This window comes from Pseudorca crassidens, chromosome 3 (genome assembly GCF_039906515.1).
Source record: "Pseudorca crassidens isolate mPseCra1 chromosome 3, mPseCra1.hap1, whole genome shotgun sequence".
Classification (NCBI taxonomy): Eukaryota; Metazoa; Chordata; class Mammalia; order Artiodactyla; family Delphinidae; genus Pseudorca; species Pseudorca crassidens.
In genome coordinates this window covers 139,698,191-139,718,788 of record NC_090298.1, presented here as the reverse complement: position 1 = coordinate 139,718,788, position 20,598 = coordinate 139,698,191, and the positions used below count along the sequence as shown (strand labels likewise).

General features: G+C 51.0%; 1 protein-coding gene across 1 annotated transcript in view; it reads right to left on the bottom strand.

Annotated features, from left to right (window-relative positions):
- The window catches only part of COL23A1 (collagen type XXIII alpha 1 chain), a 352,859-nt gene that overhangs the window by 31,977 nt on the left and 300,284 nt on the right, over positions 1–20,598 (bottom strand). Inside the window, exons 4-5 of the mRNA XM_067732638.1 lie at positions 14,312–14,319; positions 12,712–12,738 (exon numbers count right to left, since the gene is read on the bottom strand). Of these exons, the coding sequence (XP_067588739.1) occupies positions 12,712–12,738; positions 14,312–14,319 (35 nt within the window). The remainder of the gene's footprint in view (positions 1–12,711; positions 12,739–14,311; positions 14,320–20,598) is intronic.

The following is a 20,598-nucleotide window of genomic DNA, read 5'->3' as shown; positions in this document are numbered from 1 at the left end:
CACACATGGGCCACAGCAAGACTGTCCGGGCTTAGCAATTTCCCAGACTTGGATTCCACCGTAGGGTAAGGGAAGAAAGGACCCCCAATTTTTACGCCCAGCCTGGCTGCAGCTCGTGCCTTGGTGGTGGCACAGGGTTCCTCCTGGGGATCCCCTTCCTGGGAGCTGGGGCCCTCTGTAGAGTGGGCTCTGCAGTCACCTACTGCATCTAACTCATAGCAAGCTGTGAGGGCTTTAGCTTGGTGGGGACCTAGGAGCCTGCTGAGGTCAGAGCCCTGCCCTTCACTTGCTCCTTGGCCTGCCCACGCTGCCCCCTTCCACTCCTCGTCTGTACAGGAGAGGGCAGGGCTGGCCTGGAGCCAGGTTTGGTTTGGTCCATGCACTTAAAAAAAAAAAAAGCAAAACTAACCGAATTAGTTGCAACATTGAAAAATTGTGACATTTCACATAAACATCTGGAGTATGGACTTTCCTTGAAAAGTTGAAGATCTTGCACCCTGGGTCCACGTGCTTGGCAATACCTGCTGGGTCAAGTGTTCCTTTAGCTGGGCACTGCCCCAGGGCTACAGGCTCCACCCCACCCTAGTGCCTCACACCTGGCCTGCTATCCTGCTGAGGTGACCTGCCAGCTCTGTAGGGGCATCTGGGTTTGTAACCCTTGGCCTAGAAAATCTCTAGGTCCCTTTAGGTCTATGATTCTGTGAGGCCAGAAAGCCAGTTGGCTTCTATTTTGCAGAGAGGGCATGCTCAGTGAATATCTTGCATATGCACTGGAAGCAATTACACGTATGTCCGTTATACATCGTGGCTAGAAGAGATGGTGCTATGCCTTTGAATTGATCCCAAACTACCTGCTTAAATTACACATTTGCCTGTTACATGATTACCCTGTTAGGTATCATGAAAAATTGTTCCAGGGTGGGGTGAAGGGTAGTGATGGACCTGACTCCCATTGGGTGTGGGATGATGGAAGCTGGATCAGTGAATGGAGCTTGTCTGCTGAGAGCTGCCTCTAGCCTGGTATCTCCAGCTCAGGCACATGGGGCTGGTCTGATGGAAGGCAATGGAAATAGCAGACAGGCTGAGGCACCCATTTTGGTGGCAGCCTCTGCTAGGGTGAAGATCTAGCAGGATGGATCAGAAGGGTGACGGTCCCATTGTGACTGGAACTACATGATGGAGGCAGTCTAAAGGGGAGTGGCCTGCCTAGGACAGCCCAGCTCAGGCGGTGGGACTGAGACACAGCATTACCAAGACACCAGGGGACAGAGTGACTGAGAGAACTCATAACAGACACAGAGGCGACAGCGGGTGCTCTGCAGGGACCCCTGATGCCCCAGGCCACACTCCTGATCTGCCCTTTTGCCCTGAGCCTTAGTCTGTGGTTCCACTCGCCTGCTTCCTCCCATCCTCACTCATGTTTGAATTTCCAGCCTCTCTGAAACCCTGGGCTTTGGGGTAGGCCCTGTTTGGTTTCCATGGATGACACAATTGTCACCCACTGTTCATGGATTGGTTGGAATCCTTAAGAATCCAAAGATTTTGTATAAAACTTGTATTTCTATCTTCTCTCTCTTTTTTAAAAATAAACTTATGTCTTCCTTCCTCCCTCCCTCCTTCCCTCCCTCCCTCCCTTCCTCCTTCCTTCCTTCCTTCCAGGCTGCGTTGGGTCTTTGTTGCAGTGTGCAGGCTTCTCATTGCAGTGGCTCCTCTCGTGGAGCACGGGCTCTAGGTGCACGGGTTTCAGTAGTTGTGGCACGTGGGCTCAGTAGTTGTGGCTCGCGGGCTCTAGAGCACAGGCTCAGTAGTTGTGGCGCATGGGCTTAGTTGCTCCGTGGCATGTGGGATCTTCCCAGACCAGGGATAGAACCTGTGTCCCCTGCCTTGGCAGGCGGCTTCTTAACCACTGCACCACCAGGGAAGTCCCTCCAGCTTCTCTTGATATGTTAGGAGATGTGGTAATGATCGACCTGCTTGGGCTGAGCTGCAGCACCCCCTTTAGATGGGGCATGTATCCCCCCAGTTCATCCCAAGCCCAACTTTTCCTTACACTCTCCTGCACCCAGCCAGTTTCCCCTATTTCTTCACCTGGCTGGCCCCTGGAATGTATCAATGAGCTTGTGAGCCTGCAATTCTAGCTCTGAACCATCTCTCCAAACCACGTCCACATCCAGTCCCCCACTCACCCCTGCCTAGGACTTGGCCTCTCTTCTGGACCAGTCTCCACCAGCCTCCCTGCCTCCTATCCCCACATGCCCATCCTTCCTACACAGTGAAGGAGCGGGGGTCATTCTGATTGTTTTGTTTTTACCTGGCAGACCTTGGAGTGAACTGCTTAACTTCCCTGGAGCCTGTTTCCTCCTCTGGAGAGTGGGTGTGGTGTGGATGGAATGGTTTCCTATAGATGACAGTGCCCAGCCTGGAGCTTGGCACACAAAAGGGTTGAATGAGTGTGACTGTAATGTGCTGGGCCAGTTTTGGGGTAAGAATCCAGGAAAAGGGGTGGAACTAAAAGACATACACATTTGCCTTCTCATCTGGATGTCACTGACCCTGAGCACAGCCCTGTTAGGCAGGTGCCATTATTACCTCCATTCCACAGATGAAGAAACTGAAGCTTGGGGAGGCCAGGCATGGCCATCTTGGCCTGGGCATAAGCCTAAATCTCCTGCCTAAACCCCGCATGCTTCCCACCTCACCATCCCTCTCTGGCTTCATCAGCACCTAATACAGCCTCACCCCCACCCTCAGGGCAGAGCCGCAGTGCCCCTTGGCCTGACATTCAAGGACCCCTCCTCTGCCTCCATGGTCCTCCTTCCAGACTCATGTGTAACCTCTGAGAAGTCTTCCTCAACTCCCCCTCATCCCACATAGTTCCTCCGTTACTGACCCTCTACTCTGTCTTCCCAATGCCTCCCCTCCCCACTGTGACTGTCCCCGAGGCTCCAGTGCCCACTAGAGGCCTGGCTCTGAGGGATGTCTGTGAATCTTTGAAGTGCCACCTTCCCCGGCTGGGCTCGTGCCACCCTGTCCCACTGAGTTTGGGTCTAAGTAGCCCAAAAGGGAGGACCCATTAGTGGAAGAACCCGCTCTTGTACGGAAGATGACCCACTGGGGCCAACCTCTCCCTAGATGTCCCTCCTGAAAGGTGGGTATGCAGCCCTGGCTTGTATACCTCCAATGACGGGGAACTCACTGCTTCCTGGGCAGCCTGATAGGTTTGCAAAGTTTTTGTTTAAGCCTGGACCTTCCCAGGTTGGATGCTACTGCAAGTTTCCTCCACCCTGTGGTCCCTTAGGGAGGCAACCACTTGCTCAATGAAGTTGGGTACTCCATGGCTGCTGGCCCCTGACCCCACTCTCCTGTTCCCTCCCAGCCAGGCCTGTCTTGGGTGTACCCTCTCTCTGGACATTCCCCCAAAGCTCCCATTTGTCAGCCCCTACTTGGCCTTCCGACCTCGGCTCACATCTCCCTTCGTGGGAGTCGGTACCCCGACTCCCACCAGGCCAGGCTCAGGTCAAATACACTCGCAGCAACCTGTTGTTCCTTCCTGGCCCTGAATTTTGATTCTCTCTCCCACTCAATCACAGCCTCCATGGGGGGAGGGACTCCAGATGTATTTCTCACTAATTGTATCCCAAATGCCAAACAAAGTGCCTCATAAATAGTGAGAACACAGTAAATATTTGTTGAGTGAACCAGCTGTCAAGGGAACTCTTCTGTGAATGAATGTCCAGTTTCCTACTGATGCCTGTGCCTGGCCTGGGAGCACCAGAGGGCACTCTTGACCTGTTGACGGCTGTCATAGCCACCCGCTGACTCCTGCCCTCTGGGCCACATCCTGGGAGCTGGGCACTGGGGACACTCAAGGGCTCCCCCTGCTGGGGTCAGTGATCATCACGGTGGCAAGAACTGTCACTGAACCCAGCCTGTATGCCCAGTGTTAGGGCTCTCATGGAGTCAATTACCTGGCTCCCCCAATGGCTGAAGAGGGGTTAGGGACATGCCTGAGATCACACGGTCTGCGGAGCCCCACAGCCCACTCTTTCTTCACTGCATGGGCAGGACAGGGGGCCAATCCCTGATTTCAGGAGGAGCTGGGTGGACCAGCTTCATACCCCAAATAACTGCTTTCTCTCAAATCTATTTACTTGGAAGACCTGAGTTTGTCCCAGTGGCTTAGTGCAGGTCTGTGAACATGCTCTTCCTGTGTGTGGGGGGGTGAGGGTGCTTTGCTGCCTGGGGGAAGTGGGAAGAGGGGCCAGCAAAGATGTTGTCACAGTCACACCTGCAAAGGGCAGGACGAACTTCTGCTGGCCCTCCATGGCCTGTCCCTGCTGATAGCAATCCCAGAGCTGGATGTGGGAAGATGGCACCTCCCTCGGAGCTTTGTATCTGGGGCTGGGGGCTCCCGGGCCACTGCCAGGACGATGCAAAAGGCTGCCGAGGGTAAGCAGGGCATCTGGGAACTGGGGGCAGGAGTAGCAGCTCAGCCCTCTGGTCCTTTGGTTGCCCCACATGTGACACTTGAGGGACATGGGATAAAGCATGGGCCCAAGGCAAGGAGCCTGGGTGAAGGAGCACCTGTCCTGGGCTTTTGAGGGACCCTGGGGAGGAGGGAGGAAAGGCCAGCACGGTGGCCTTTCCCTAGGGCCCGGCTGTGGCTCCCCAAGGTTCCAATCTGGGGGCCATTATTGGGGCTTGGAAAATCTTCTTTCATCCCTTCCCTGCTCCACCCAGAATCTGGGGAGATGGGGAGAAGCACTGCAAGGCTCAGATGAAAATGAGATGTAGGATGTTGAAATCTAAAAACAGATGAATTTGGGATATTACAGATGAATCATTTAACTAATTATATTATTACAATCAAAGCTGTTTTTGAACTATGAGAGTGCAAAACAGCATATGAATGTGTGGTGCCCTGTGGTCCTTTTTTGTTCACTTGATTAACTCCAAACAGTCTGAGTTATTCATTGCAAAACTGGTCCCAGGCAGAGGCCCTGTCTCATATCCCACATTTCTGCACAGAGCTTATGCTGTCCCCCGGGGCCTAGGCTGTCGATGCCCCCATGACTGATTCTGGAGACAACGTGCAGCTCTGCCTGGCCCCCGCCCCGCCCCAGATAGGTGGTGCTTGGCTCTGGTCCCTCAACTGTCAGAGCCAGCCTGCAACTCCCGCCAGCCCTCATTTCTCCAGTCTGCCCCTTTTACTCCATCCTTACTGGGACATTCTTATTTCAGTGCCTGATATTATTGTAGCTGCCTTCTACCTGGACCCCCTTCCTCCAGTCTCTGCCCTGTAGCCAGGGAGGCCTTTCCAATATACACTTCTGCCCACACCCCTCTGGGTGGGTGGGGGCCCCTCACTCAACATCATCTTCCCGCCTTTCCCTGCCCTCCCTCAGAGTCACTGTCCACTGGCACATGGGACCACATCTCACTCCCTGCCGTTTACATTGTGCCTGTGCTGGTGCTGCATGGAATGCCTCCTACCTTGTCTTCGTGCCAAATTCCTACTCATCCCTCAAGACATGCCCCAACTGTCCCTCTTCTATGAAGCCTCCCCTTGTCCCAGGCAGAGTTAGCTCCTCCTTCCTCTGTGGGGTCCGAGGCCCTGTCTGGATGCATTACAGGCTTACCCACTGTGCCATAAATGTCTCTGTGTGGGAAGGTCTAGGGAGTCTTCAGGGGGAAGCCAGGCCCCATGTGCTTGTCACTGTGAGATCTGGAAAAGTGGCATGGCCACTCTAAGCTTCAGTTTTTCAGTCCACAAAATGGGCACAAATCATCATGTCCAGGGATATGATGTACTTTGAAACTGTGAAAAGCTGCACAGATCCAATCCCTAATGTTTTCATCCAGGCCAAGCCTCACACTGCAAATGTGGACAGAAGGGCTAAGTGACTGCCTACCAGCAGGGGTGGAAAGGGACTTGATCATGGCTGTGGTCTCTTTGCTTCACTCAGCTGCTCCTGGCCAGGGAAACGGAATTGGACATTTCACCACGAGGGGGACCCTAATTTCTAATAATCACTATGATACAGACACATGGATGAGGAATAGGAAAGAAGGTGGAATGAAGAAATTTTCTTCTTCATCTAAGTTAGAACTGGTTTTCTGTTTTTGTTTGTTTGTTTGTTTTTTTAATGGAAAGCAGGAAAGGGTCTTAACAATTTGATAATGGGGAGAGAGCTCCAGGGCCAGATAAAAATAGGGATGAGGAAGAGAAACAGAAAATTCACCCCAAATAATCTGTTTCTCTGGGTGGTGAGAGGAGAAAGACCCTTCTGCCAATGCACAGACAGTCTGAGCCCTGGTCTGCTGCCACAACCTGCTTACTGATAGGGTGGCTGGTGTGATGGAGAGTCTTCAGGCTGCGTGCTAATCCGGGCTTTGCCATGCAGGTGGGCCTCGTCTCTTGGCCAAGTCCTATCAATGTCTGAGCCTAGCTTCCTCCTCTGTCCAGCAGGGCCGAGACCATCAATCTCCCAGGGTGGGAATGCGGGCAATCACGCCCCCAGCAAGCACTTGGTCTGTGCACTTGTTCCCAGGCCCATTGGAAAGGCTTCTGGGGGATGAGAGTGGACAGTCCTTTTTTCTAGCTCCCTTGGGAGGAGAGAGACTCCCCACCCTTGTCAAGGCAGCTGTCTCTGTGGACAGGTAGTTTCTGTAAACACAGAGCCAAGTTTCCTTGGCCTCCTGCCTGGGTCAGCCTCTCACCGTGGCCTATAAGATTCTATCCCACAGAGCCTTGGAGACCTCTCTGACTTCCCCTTCTACCATTTCCTGGCACTTGCTCGCTCACTCGAGCCACATTGGCCTCGCACGTACCCTGGACACACGATGCTTGTTCCTACCTCATGACCTGTGCACTTGCTTCTTCCTCTGCCAGAAGCATTTCTCAACACCCCTCAAAGATTGCTACATCTTTTCATCATTTAAGTCTCACCTCAAATGTCATCTTCCCCAAGAGACTTCTGATTATTTAATCCAAATTATACCCACCCATCCACCCAGTCAGCCCTCTCATCACGTCCCCTGCTTTATTCTCTAGCATATTTTACTGCTTGAAGCTATCTTGTTGGCTTATTACTTGTTTGTTTCTCTCTTCCTCACTACAGGGAGGGGCCTTGTCACTCCTGTTTGGTGCTAGTCCAAAGACCCAGAAAAGCACCTGGCACAGAGACAATGACCGATAGTGTTTCTGAAGTGGGCATGCTCCCCCATTCCAGGGCCTCTGTACCACTGGCCCTCACTGGGTTTCATCATTTCTATGTACCTCACAACCTAATACTCTCCTCATACATTCAAATACACAAATCTTAAGCCCTGGAAGATTTACCAAATACACATTTTTCAAAAATGTTTGAATTGTATTCTGAAGGTGTAAAACAAATGCGAAAGTCACTAAAGCTCAATGCTGAGTCAAAAAAGTCCAAATACCAAAAAAGAGGAAATGTGAGGATTTCGATGTTGTAAATAGGAGATGATGAGACTTTTTCTGTGCCAAAGTCAAGATGTAGGCAATACTGAGCCTTGCGTGACAGACAGGTCTTTTCATCCTAGACAGAAGCCACATTTTGGAGTGCAAAAAAAGAGTTTGTGAGAAGAAACCTCTAGGAAGGTCACAGTGACCCCAAGTAGTCCCTCCCTCTCTATCCCATGGTAAATTGGCTGTTGGTCCCCCTCCCCCATAGCTCCCCAAAGGCTGCAACTGGGTCTGATTCTTTTTGTGCTACCCTAGTACACAATACACCTTCTGTATTTGTTGAACAGAGCCAAGCCTGCTATTTATGAGATGGCAAAATCACTTTATCAACATAAATGCTGATTACTACCCCCTAATGTAAGAATGCTGGGCCCAGGGCTCCTCTGCAGGTCCCACCTTGGACTGACAATGTTCTGAGTTCAAAATTCTCCCGTGTGTGTCTGATTGCATGATATCTGCTGTCCCTGGATCAATTGGAATCTGAAAGCTCTCAAATGCTGGTGATCTCTTTAAATTCTATACCTGCAATTCCAAGTTCTACCACCAGATGGCAGTTAGAATTACACAATATTTATCAACACTAGTTTAATCTCTGAGACTGTGCTTCTAACGAAAATACACCCTAAATTAAAACAAGATACATACGTATATCCATAAATTTTTAACTTATGTTGTCATAGATTTAAAAGTATAATACCCATGATTGGCCAGGGCTTGGGGCAACATGCAGCATTCATGTGCTGTTGGTGTGAATGTAAATTAGCACAGCTTCCGGGGGGGCAATTTGGCAGTACACATCAAAAGCCTTAAACATGTGCAAACCCTTTGGGCCAGCAATTCAACTTCTAGACATTTATTCAAAGGAGATAATCATTTGGCTTCCCTGGTGACGCAGTGGTTGAGAGTCCGCCTGCCGATGCAGGGGACACGGGTTCGTGCCCCGGTCTGGGAAGACTCCACATGCCGCGGAGCGGCTGGGCCCGTGAGCCATGGCTGCTGAGCCTGTGCGTCCGGAGCCTGTGCTCCACAACGGGAGAGGCCACAACAGTGAGAGGCCCGTGTACCACAAAAAAAACACCAAAAAACAAAAAACAAAAGAAACAAACAAAGGAGATAATCATGGAAATAAGCCTAGATTAATTCCCATGACGTTGACTACAAGGGTGAAAGATGGTCAATATAAATAATATAACTTGGAGACTGGTTAAATCAATTACATATGTGATAAAATGCTATGCAGCAGGCTTCCCTGGTGGTGCAGTGGTTAAGAGTCCACCTGCCAATGCAGGGGACACGGGTTCATGCCCCGGTCCGGGAAGATCCCACATGCCGCGGAGCGGCTGGGCCAGTGAGCCATGTCCACTGAGCCTGTGCGTCTGGAACCTGTGCTCCGCAACGGGAGAGGCCACAACAGTGAGAGGCCCGCATACTGCCAAAAAAAAAAAATGCTATGCAGCTATTACTTTCTATAAGAATTCTTAATGATGTGGAAAAATCTCATGCTATGTTAAGTGGAAAAAAATAGGCCACAAAAACGTATGTCCACTGTAATCCCATTTTTAGAATAATAACTATAAAAACAAATTTGTACACAAAAAGTATGGGAAAAACAAATGCCAAAATATTGAGGGGACTTATCTGTGGGTGGTAGGATTATGGACGATTGCTTTTTCTTTTTTTGTGCTTTTCTCTATTTTGGGAAGGTTTTATAAAAAACATGCTTCTTTTGTCATCAGCAGAGAGCTATTCATGAACGCTTGGCAGCAGAAAAGGACAGGCTGGCCTCTGTACAGGGAGGCTGTGGACAAGGTGACTGAGGCCCTTTTCAGTCCACAGCCTGCCCCACAGACATGCTTAGCTCCTATGGCCCTGTCCCCCTACAGCCCCTATCGGGTCCATATATGGACCTGGTTTCAGCTGGTCTCCTTACGGGGTGAGGGGCCACACTGGATTAATCCAGAATATGAGGCCGGCACAGTCTCTACCACAAGCATCCTGCTTGACTCTTTTCTTGCTCTTACTTCCCTTTAGGAAGTGACATGTTTTTAGCACAAAGGAAAAACATAACAGAAAACTGCCTGAAGCTGGTCTTGAAGTTTAGTTCAAGAAAAAGAAAGGAGCCTCAAAAACTTTTTCTAAAACTGACTGTTCAAAGCCATTTTCTTTTCCAAATGCTGCCAATGTGTGTTGGTGGATCAGAATGATTTCCTAAGCCTGTCTTTCCTTCCCTCGAGGTTTTGTGGGGTGAGGAAAGATAGAGGTATTATCAAGGGGCTGCCACCTGCCATGCTGCACTTGGGCTCTGCGTGTGTTCCCCCCTTTAAGTCTCCAACTCTGTAGGTGTGATCTCCCCAGGTTCTAAGAGGCCAAGTACCCAAGACCGCACAGCTGAGCCAGGATGGGACTGGGGTCAGACAGACTCAAAGTCCGTGAATACTCAGTACACGAGGTGCCTCTCAGGTGGCCAGGCCCCTTGTGCTGCAGGGGTTGCCCTAACCCTGGGATAAGCGCATGGACCCGTCTGTCAGCAGAGCTTGGGCTGGGAGCCAGGCCCTCTACAGGCTGAGAGAGCTGAATTTCAGCTTAAAACACATGGGTGCCCTGAGCCTACAGAATTCCCTCCCAACCTCCGCCTGCCCACATGGGCCTGCTTCCCTCCTTTGGGGAAAGCCAGGCGGAGTGTCACTTCCACCCTGTATCCCTCCACCGAAGGGACAGCCTGTGCGGCCTGATGGAACAAGGGTGCTTGGAGGCACACAGCTGGGTGAGTCGGCTGGCTCCTGGCACTGGAGGCACAAACACCTTGAACTCAGCAGCAGGCAAGGCCAGCCCAGTCAGGGAAGATGCCCAGATCTGTGTGGAAGTGGAGTTGCATGCAAACTGGGGTGGGCGACCTCAGGAAAAGGGGCAACCCAGCCCTGGGGTAATTGTGGGTATGATACCAGCTTCTCCTCACCCCTCACCGGGCCCAGCCTTCTCAGGGCTGCCAAGTGATGAGAAGCTTAAGGGGCCAAGGGCGTGGGCTGCCAGTGCTGTCTGCAAACGGGCAGTGGGGAAGGCTTGCTGGGCCCTAACCTGCTCCCTTCCCAGAAAGCTCCCAACTTCATACCAGGTGGACACACTACATGCACATCCCTCCCTTGGCCTCCCCACCCCAAATTCACAGAGCCCTGTCTCTGACCCAGGCTCAGTGCCAAAAACCTCATACACTAAACACCAGGCTTAATTCCCTGACAGCCCTGTAATGGCCTTAGTCACCTGACCACCATTTGCTGTGACCTCACTTTACCTAAATCCCAGCTCTCTTCTTCACATGGAAGGAAACAGATTTTAGGGCTGCTGAGGGTCTTGCCGCCAGCTTCACAGCTTGTGAGGGGATTCAATTCCCAGCTGCCTAACTCTGAAGGAGGACTCCTACTCATCACCCACAGAGCCTGCTGGCCACCCCCCAGCCTGCTCCGTCCTGGGAGGAAGGGCTGGGATGGTGGCAGAGGGGAAGAAGCTCTGTGGGAGGTAGACTGGACCCCTGGCAGCTGGTCTGGAGTCCCCTGACCCTCGCCCAAGGAAAATGATTCCCACAATCAGCCAGCAGCCTCTCCGATGCTCACAGCCTGGGTCATGTGTGCTCAGAGGAGACAACAATGCGCAAGAGGGAAGAAATCCACTCACCCACCCACTCCCCTTTGGACACGGGCACCTACAATCAAGAGTAACCCTGGAGTATAAAAGGTAACTAGGTAATCCCAGGAGTGGTTCTGTCATGAAGTTTCCAATGCTCCTGAGCTAGTGAAGCGAGCAGGCCCAGGACACGAGGCTGAAATGTTCCAGCAAAAGCCTGTGGTTCCCCAAGACTCTAGCTGCCATGTCTAGGAGTGTGGGCCAATCAGGAAAGGCTGCTGGGAGGTGGCGGTGCCCTGATCCCCTGTGTGCTCCTGTGGGGTGAAGGTGGATCATGGCCGGCTTCGCATTTCGTTCTTACCCCACACAGAGCAGGATGTTTCTGGTCTGAGGGGCTGGGCTGCTTGCTGCTGGGGGAGCTGCCCTGGCTGCCTGGGTGGGTGGAGCACAGACCACTCGAGACATGAGGTAAATGCCCCCCAAAGTTTCCACCAAGAATTGTAGGCTGGGTTTGTGACCCATTTTGCGTAGCCATCACCTCCTCAGTCTTAATTAATCCCAACTCCAGTGCTGTTAGGGAGGCCTTGCATGACCCCATTTCACAGAACAGGAAACTAAAGCACAGAGAACGCCAGAGCCTTCCCCAAGGTCACCCAGCTAGGAGGCAGCAGGGTTGGAATCCATGCCCAGGTCTCCCTGATGCTCAGGGCTGGATGGCCCTCCACAGCCTTCTGGGAAGGTGGCTCCTGCAAGACTGGGGACACCCACCCCCTGACCCCGCCCTCCACTGCCAGCCAATCCTGACTCTGGACAGAGCTGGCCACTAGAGCGTCCTCTGAATCCATCAACATTTCCCTCCCTGAATCCTCCTGGCCTGTGGCACAGAACAAATCTCCCAACAGGATGGTCCTGCCATGCTCTCCTTCACCAGGCTTACCCTCTGCTCTTTCTTTATCAGGATTTCTGCATGCTGCTATCATGGGCCTTAATCTCCGTGCAGGACTGGACAGTGGCACAGCCATATTTCACCTTGCTTCTGACGTGGTGCTCACTCAGCCCAGGCTGGGAAATCCATTCCAAGTATAAGCTAACTTTTAGGTTTAATTGTAAAAGATCTGAGAAGTAACGACACCAAAAAGGCCAAACTGGAACTAACCAGTCTCTCGTTCTCGAGTGGTGACAGGACATGGTGGGCTGGGACAGGGAGTCTTCTGTCCACTGGAAAGAGTCTGGCAGCCACGCCCACAGGAGGGCACTCACTCCACAGCCAAGGGCTGGACCCTGGGCTCAGGGCTGACACACTGGCCAGGAAGAGCAGTGTTGGGTGGACTCAGCGCGCCAATGAGACTCTTTCTTGGAGGCTATTTGATTTGTCTGCAAGGCAGCTAGAGCTGCAGACAGTTCCCTCCAGGCCAGGGCCCTGCAGATCTGCACATCCTGCATCTTCACAGAGCTAACGCTACTCCCTCCACAGAGAGACCACAGCCACTGAGGAGCAGAGGAGGAGGAGGAGAGGAGTGCAGACAGGTAAATAAAGGCACAGAGGAAGAATACTGGCTTGAGAGTAAAGGGCAAAGAGAGCAAAAAAATATATGGCAAATTACCGGGTAGCCATCTCGTCCTGATTGCCCCTGTGGTAATTAATACGTCATTAATAATTAGACTTTCGGCAGAAAACCATATGGCAACACTTAGAACTCAGTCAGGGCCCCAGATCCCCCCAATATCTGCAGGGTTTGCAGCAGAGGCTGCTGGCTAGTAACTGACTCCTTCAAGCGGGGGGATGCAAGGCTCCAGTGGGTTTGGGGGATGGCGCACCCATTCCTCACCTCATAGGGCCAGGCTGGAGGGGCCCCCAGGGCACATACCACATGTGTCCTCCCCACGTCAGCCAAGGCACATGGCAAGGACCTTGTGGGATTGTGGGCTTCTGGAGGGTGGCATCATAGTTACCATGGAAAATGCTCCTTAAATGGGGCCTGATCTGGGGCCTAGTGAGCAGGATATGGGTTTCCCGTCTGTTGCCACTGGGATGGGGTGACCTGAGGAAGACAGCCTTGGAAACCAGAGATATGGGGGCACGTTTACTGCTACTGGATGCTTCTCTGACCCCATGTGCTCGGAGCAGTGGCTGTCCCGCCAGTGTCCCATACATTGGCATCCATCTCAGGTTGCAGCTTGAGAATTCTGCATTTGTTTAATCCACTTAGTCGTTTAAAAGCCAAGTTTAAAGAAAAAAAACACAAAAAACCAAATTTTCTCCATAGCCCTCTGCATTACACACTTCGGCAAGTTCACGCAGGCTAGCCTCCATGTGACAGTCAGGAAGGACTCAACTGTGAAAAACTGCTCGTAGCCCATAAATCTAGACATTCTCACTTTCTGGCTAAATGTGGTGCTGCTACATGCATCAAGAGGTCCAGATTCTGAAGGGTGCTGATCGGGAAATGAATCATGGTAAGTGGAAGTAAAACGAAGCTGCTCATCTGAAAGGAATTCCTTTAGAAGGTTAATTTTGGCTCAAGAGGACTGTCAATGCGCTTTTTGAATTCATTCATCAGGATTTATCAGGCTCTGAAAAACTGCCAAGATGAATCAAAGGCAGACTTGTCACGTGTCTTGGAGAAGGAATGGGATTTCCGGGGCTGCTGTGGATTGGGCACCAATCACACGCTTCTCAAACTCAGCACCCTCACTGGCCAGCTGTTCTCTCAAGGTCTCTGTTGCCCAACCCAGAGAGTCAAATATTTTGGCAAAGAAGGAAAACGGACCCCAGGATCTAGTGGTCAGGCGCAACATATTCCTGGCATAACTGCCTGACTCCAGAGCTCTTTCTGCCAAAGCATGTGAGACGAAAATGTTTACACAGATCAACTGCTGCTGAACATTTAGGAAATATGGGCATGGTGCTTGCATTGCTGTGCATCAAGCTGAGCCAGAGATTTGGTGAGGAGCAGCCAGGCTCATGTCAGCTCTCTTGCAGGGAAAACAGTCACAGGATGCTTCACTGGGCAAGTCAAGCCCATGGAATCCTGTGCTTGCATTCATCTACAAATCACAAAAAAATATGGCCCTGTCTGGGACTGAATTTAACTTTAAGGACAGACCACTCTAATCAAATATTATTTTCATGAAAGTGCTACACAGAGAGAAAACAAAATGTCTTATCTTTCAGGAGCAGAGAGCATAATCCAGGACACTTACGGGAGGACCTGCAAAACACAAGCAGAGAAGCCACAGTCAGCATCAAAGGGAGAGAGGGTCCCCTCGCCCAGGCCGGCCACTCTCTCACACAGCTCCTGGCCACCCCTCCTAGCAAGGCTTTGATGCTGTCATTGGCCCCAAAGCCAAGTGGCAGGGCAGAGGGAGTGCCTCTGTCCTTGGAGTGGCTGGGTGGGCGTGTGCCTGGTAAAGACAATCCAGCAAGTTTTGATTCCTGCATGCATTACATGAGGCTGCTGCTGCTTCTTGCTTGGGGCCCATCCGTGTTGGGTTTTGGCAGGCAGTGTAGGAATCAGACCTGTTCCTGCTTGAAGAACAAATTTTGGAACTCACTAGGGGTTGGTTCATTTCCGTGGAAAGGGAGAGACTTGAGAAAGAAAACATTCTGGGCGGAGGTGAGAATACTCCTAGGTGCACTGGATGTGTGAGTGTGTGGCTGAAGCTGACATGTAGGGGGGTCGGGGGCCCATAGCCCAGCTCCAGGGTTAGCGGTGCCGAGCCTGGCTGCGCATGGGGGATTTGAAGGGGGCGAGTCTGGAAGCACAGGTGGCTGCTGCAGGGAAGGCTGGTGCAGCAAGCTGAGACTTGCCCCATGGAGAACACTCAGGTGTTCCTCACCTTACAGTGTGCAAACCATATTGCACATCTATGACAGCATTTGACCTTCTCAACAATCTTTGAGGTATGATGAACATACCCATGTGACAGATGACCACACAGAGGCTCAGAGAGAAAGAAATGACTGGTCGAAGGCAACATAGTTGGTTAGGGGTGGAATTTATCCCCGAAGGAAATCTCCTGACTCTCAAATCCTACACATTTTCCACTAAAGCCATGTTGCTGCCAAACAAGTGACTCCTCTGCTCTCTCCTGGCAGGCCCCAGACCTCAGTCTGGAGAGTGAGGCCGGCACAGGGAGGCGGCCCTCGGCAGTCAGCCAGCCCACACATATTTACGGATCGCCACTGGGTGCAGGTTAATGGGACCAATGGTGAAAGGCAAGATCTCTGACTCACAGAATTTTCCTTGGATGGATCAATACTTAAGAAAACAACGACACAAGGAGGAAGCACAGGAAGCTCCCAGCACGTAATGAGGGGCCAGAGCCAGACTGGGCCGACTCAGGTCGGGAGGCTAGGCTGAGTTCAGAGGGTGAGGAATAGTTATCGGGGAGAGGAACAGGGAGGGAAGCGCGTGGCTAGGAGGGAAAAGCTCTGAACACGCCAAGGTCACTGGGCATCTAGGGTCCAGGCGAAACTGAGCGGGCTGCAGCAGAGGAGAGCCTGGGGAGAAGGCAAGCCAGCCAGACCACAGCATCTCGTTTCCACGTCACTGTCCAGCGGAGCATGATTTGAAGGACAGTGGCGGCCACTGAAGAGTTTTGCACAGAGGACTGATTTGAGGGAGTGTGAGTGGGCATGAGGATGGGTTGCAGTTGTCCCCCTGTAGGTGACAATGGCCTGGACTTGGGGGCTGGCAGTGGAGAAGAAGAGAAGTGAGTCAGATGGTACTTATCAGTGAGGACAGACAGGACTTACTTGCTCATGGATTTAATGGTGGAGGATGAGTGGAGAGGTGCATCGGGCATAGAGGAAGGAGAGAGATGAGATAATGATTTTTCGCTTGAGAAACTAATGCATGATGGTGCTAATGCCTGAGAACGTAACGTGGCGGGGGAGTGGGCTGTGTGTTCCCTAAGCCTAGACTAGGGGCCGGGCAGGTTGTTGGCCACGTGGACATCCGTACAGCTGGCATCTCTCTTTCAGCCTGCTCTCTGTTTTACAAAAAAGATAAAAGCCACCAGATGGACTTGCCATTGCCTTTCTGATGCCACACGCCCACACCTGCCTGTACCTGCACCTGTGCCTGGCCTCTGCTCTGTGCCCCTCAGGTTAACTCTGATAGAAGAAATGTTCACATATTGAGGTATGGGGAAGTCATTCTGGCTTATACATGAGTTAACTTGGATTTTCTGCTAACTAAAACATCCTGTTTGTGGCCTATCAAACATACACTGTACACCTGCTTTAATTATTAAAGAAAAGGGCACATTGACCAGAAGTAAAGAATGTCCATGTTAAAAATAAAGATTAAATGCCTCCCTTCCTGGGACACCAATGCTGGTACTCCTTTCATGATAAGATTCCCTTCCCAGGTGCCAAAGCCATACTGACTCACTGTGTACTTGCTGATCTGTTTTTTTGAAACCTTGAAGGAATGTATCCCTGACTTGTTTGTGGTTCTTTGTTCTGACAAGACATAAAACTGTGCTGAAAACCATGCTTCTCTAGAGCAGTTTCTCAGAGTTATCTGTGAGGCTGGCTTCTGGGCTATATTCCTCAGTTTGGCTCAAGTAAAACTCTTTTCTATGCCTTTTATAGATTGTTTATTGATTATTTTCATTGACAACTCAGAGGAGATGACCCGCCTCCTCCTTTTGGGACCCTGCCGCCCCCAAGCTCCCCTGGTCAAGCCTGCCCTTCAAGCATATCCTTTCCCACAGCTCTGAACACGAGAAACCATCCTTTGTTCCACACCCTCCTCTGTTCCGGCCCCAGCTCCTCTCTCCCTCACAGCTGCACTGCTGGAAGGAGGGGGTCTCCTCTCACTCACCTTCCACTCACCTCATGACCCTACGGTTTGGATTCCATTCCTATCCTTCTACCAAAATGGCACTCACCATGTCTCCAACGACCTCCTCCAATCAATAAGCCTGACAGGATTTCTTCTCCTCCTTGGACTCATCTTCTCCCTCCTTCTAGAAGTGCTCTCCTCCTTTGGCTTCCAAGATGACAGACACGTCCTCCCACCTCCCTGGCTATTCAGCTGACTCAGTCTCCTCTCCCAGCCTCACATGCCAAGGTTCCTCAGGGAGCAAGTCTAAGCTTTCTTCTTTTCAGTTCCCTGCTCATCAGTCTCCTCTCTCCATCTTTCCCAAGGAGCTCTTCCATGCTCATGGCTACAATAGGTGGAAGTGTCCCAAATGTAGATCTCCAGTCCTGACCATGCCTTGAGGCCCAGGCTCCCTTTTTGAGCTGCCTGCTTGATTTCCCCTTGAATAATCCCATGATTCCTCAAACAGGGATGCACAGTCACACTCACAATCTTCTGCCCACAAATGTGCTCCTCTCCAGCTCCTGGTCTCTGTGGATGGCATCCCCTCCTGCCCAGCTGGTGAATGGGAAAATGAGGAGTCCTTCTCGACATGCTCTATTGGCACATCCACTGTTTGTTGCTCTGAAGCCCATCCCCTTGGGCCTCTCCCCAATACCACAACCTCATCCATGTTACCAGCATCTCCTGACTTGCAACAGCTTCTTCACTCATCACCCTCTTCACTTGTCCCACAGACATTCACTGAGTGCCTACTGTTCTAAATGCTGTTCTGGGGAAAGTGGGATACAGCAGTGAACCTGACAAACATCCCTGTCCTAAGCATCCCTGTCCTCTTCTAGTGAGAGGACAGCTGAGATACAATAAACATAATAAACAGTACATCACCTGGAAGGCGATAGTGTCATGGAAAGAGACAGGCAGCAGAGCAGGGTAAGGGGCACTATTAGTGCTGGGCGGCAGATTGGGGGGGCCTTGTAGGTGATTTGTAGGACTTTATCTTCTTTCTGAGATGGGAGCCCTTGCAGGGTTTTGAGCAGAGATAATATGACCTGGTTTATGTTTTAAAAGGGTCATACCATGTGGGGCAGCTATTGCAGTGATGTAGGGGAGAGGTGATGGTGGCTTGCAGCCAGTGGAAGCGGTGTAGGGGGTGGAAGTGGCTGAATTCTGGATTGATTCTGCAGGTAGAGCCAAGAGGATTTCTCTAGACTGTGGAGTCGAAGAGACATGAGTCAAGGAAGATTTTGGCTTGAGTGACTGAAAGGATGCTGTTGCCATCAACAGAGGTGGGGAGACTGTAGGTTGGCAGGTTTGGCTGGAAGCATCAGGAGCTCAGCTGTGCACCCCTGGCCCTCGGGGGCACTCCAACAGTTACAAGGGGGTGCAAAAGAGAAGGAAGTCCTGGAAGCTGAGTGGAGGGAGTGCATCAAGGGGGATGGCAAAATCCCCATGCTGATCAGTGCTGACAGTCATGTGAGGTGAGGACTGAGACCTGATGGCTGGGCCTAGCAATGCAGAGGCCACAGACAGGAAGGGTGACAGGAGTGGACATCTGATGGGAAGGGGAGGGGAGGAATATGGACAGTGAGAGCTTTCTAGGAGTTCTGCTGCAAAGGGGAGCAAAGATGGAGTAGTTGCTTTGGTGGCGTGGAGTCCAGAGAAGGGATTTCTTCAGGATGAGAGGCACAGCAGCATGTTTGCACAATCAGCTGGAAGGGGAAGACTCGATATGTTGGAGAAAGGGGGATTCCTGGAGTGATGCCCCTGAGGAGGCAAGAAGGACTGGCCCTGGCATAAGAGGTGGCACTGGCTGTGCTCAGGAGCCTAGATAGTCCATCTGTGGCAATAAGCAGGGAGGCAGTGCATGCAGGTGTGTGGCTGTGCAGGTGGGGTTTGTGGAAGTTTTCTTCCAACTGCTCCAACTGTGCCAGTGAAGTAGGAACTGAGGCCGTCAATCACGAGTGAGGTGTGAGAGGCCAAGGGTATGAGGGGCTTCTATGCGGATATCAAGATCCCTAGGAGTTCACCCAGAAGTGGTGTTGGAGAGAGGACTGGAGACCCAGGAGCTGAAACCCACTAGCAGTGAAAGGGATGTACCTGGGATCACAGATGGCTTCCAATATGCTGGCCCAATGCTCTCCAGTCTCCATTCGGAGGCTAGATGCAAATCTGATCATGGCACTCCCGTCCCGCCACTCCTCACTTTCCCATTGTTCTTAGGACAGAGGCTCAAATCCAAAGCCCCATCTATGCTGTGATCTGCCCTTGCCCCTCGAACTGCTGGGATGAGAGCTGTTATTAATAGAGGGTGGTGGGCAGGCCGGTGGTTATCAGGACAAAGTCAAGTTGGATTCATACCTCCTCATGAACCACGATAAATTCCAAGAGGATCAAAGATTTACATGCCTCAAAAAAATCATAAAAATCCTAGAGGAAAATTTCCTTTCTAACCATGGAGAGGGGCAAACTTTCCCAAGTACAGTTCATAATCTAGAAGCTATGACATAAAGTCTGATCCAACCATACAAAAACAAAAATGTCTGGAAGGCAGAAAGCACTGTCGACAAAGTCAAAAGCCAGAGTGGAAACATATTTCTGACTCATGTCACAAAGGCTAGATACCTTGATATAAAAGTGCTCCTACAAATCAACTCTAAAAACATCAACAATCAAATAGAAAAATGGTCAAAAGATATGAATAGAGAGTACACATAAAATACAGCCCTTTAGGTTGCAAAACAAAAGGAAATCTTCATTCACAATAAAAGAAATGAAAATTAAAACTATAATCATATCAGATTAGAAAGAGTGAAAAAAATCTGATGACATATCAAGGGAAATGAGGACAGTCACCTCACACATTGGTTGAAAGGATAAATTGGTACATTCTCTACAGAGAGTAATTTGGCAATACTAATTAATATTAAAAATTTTTGTGCCAATTGCTACAATGATCCTCCTAGAAACGTATTCCATAGATATATTAACAAATATATAAGACGACAGGTGTATAAGAATACTCATTGTAGAACTAATTGAGATGATAAAGACATTAGAAACAGTACAAGTGGAATTGCTTAAAAGAAGGGATGGGGCTTCCCTGGTGGCGCAGTGGTTGGGAGTCCGCCTGCCGATGCAGGGGACACGGGTTCGTGCCCTGGTCCGGGAAGATCCCACATGCTGCGGAGCGCCTGGGCCCGTGAGCCATGGCCGCTGAGCCTGCGCGTCCGGAGCCTGTGCTCCGCAACGGGAGAGGCCACAACAGTTAGAGGCCCGCGTACCGGGGTTGGGGGGGGGGGAAGAAAAAAAGAAGGGATGGGAGGCTTATCTAAATGGGATACTATGCAGCTGTGAAAAAGATTAAAGTAGTTCTGTATTTCTGATACGGAATAATCTCCCAGGCATATTGTTACATTTTTAAAAAGGCATGTCTTTTAACTGGCAGCCATTTGTGCTAAAAAAATAGGTAGACTTTTGTTTGTATAAACATGGAACATCTCTGGGTGTGGAGAGAAGAATGTGGTCATCAAGTTACTTCCGAGTAGGGGAACGGGATGGTGGGAGGACAGCAGTGGCAGGGGAGACTGACTTTTCACCATGGACTCTTGATGCCATTGGATACACGTGTATAGCTACCAAGTCAGACAAGGCAAT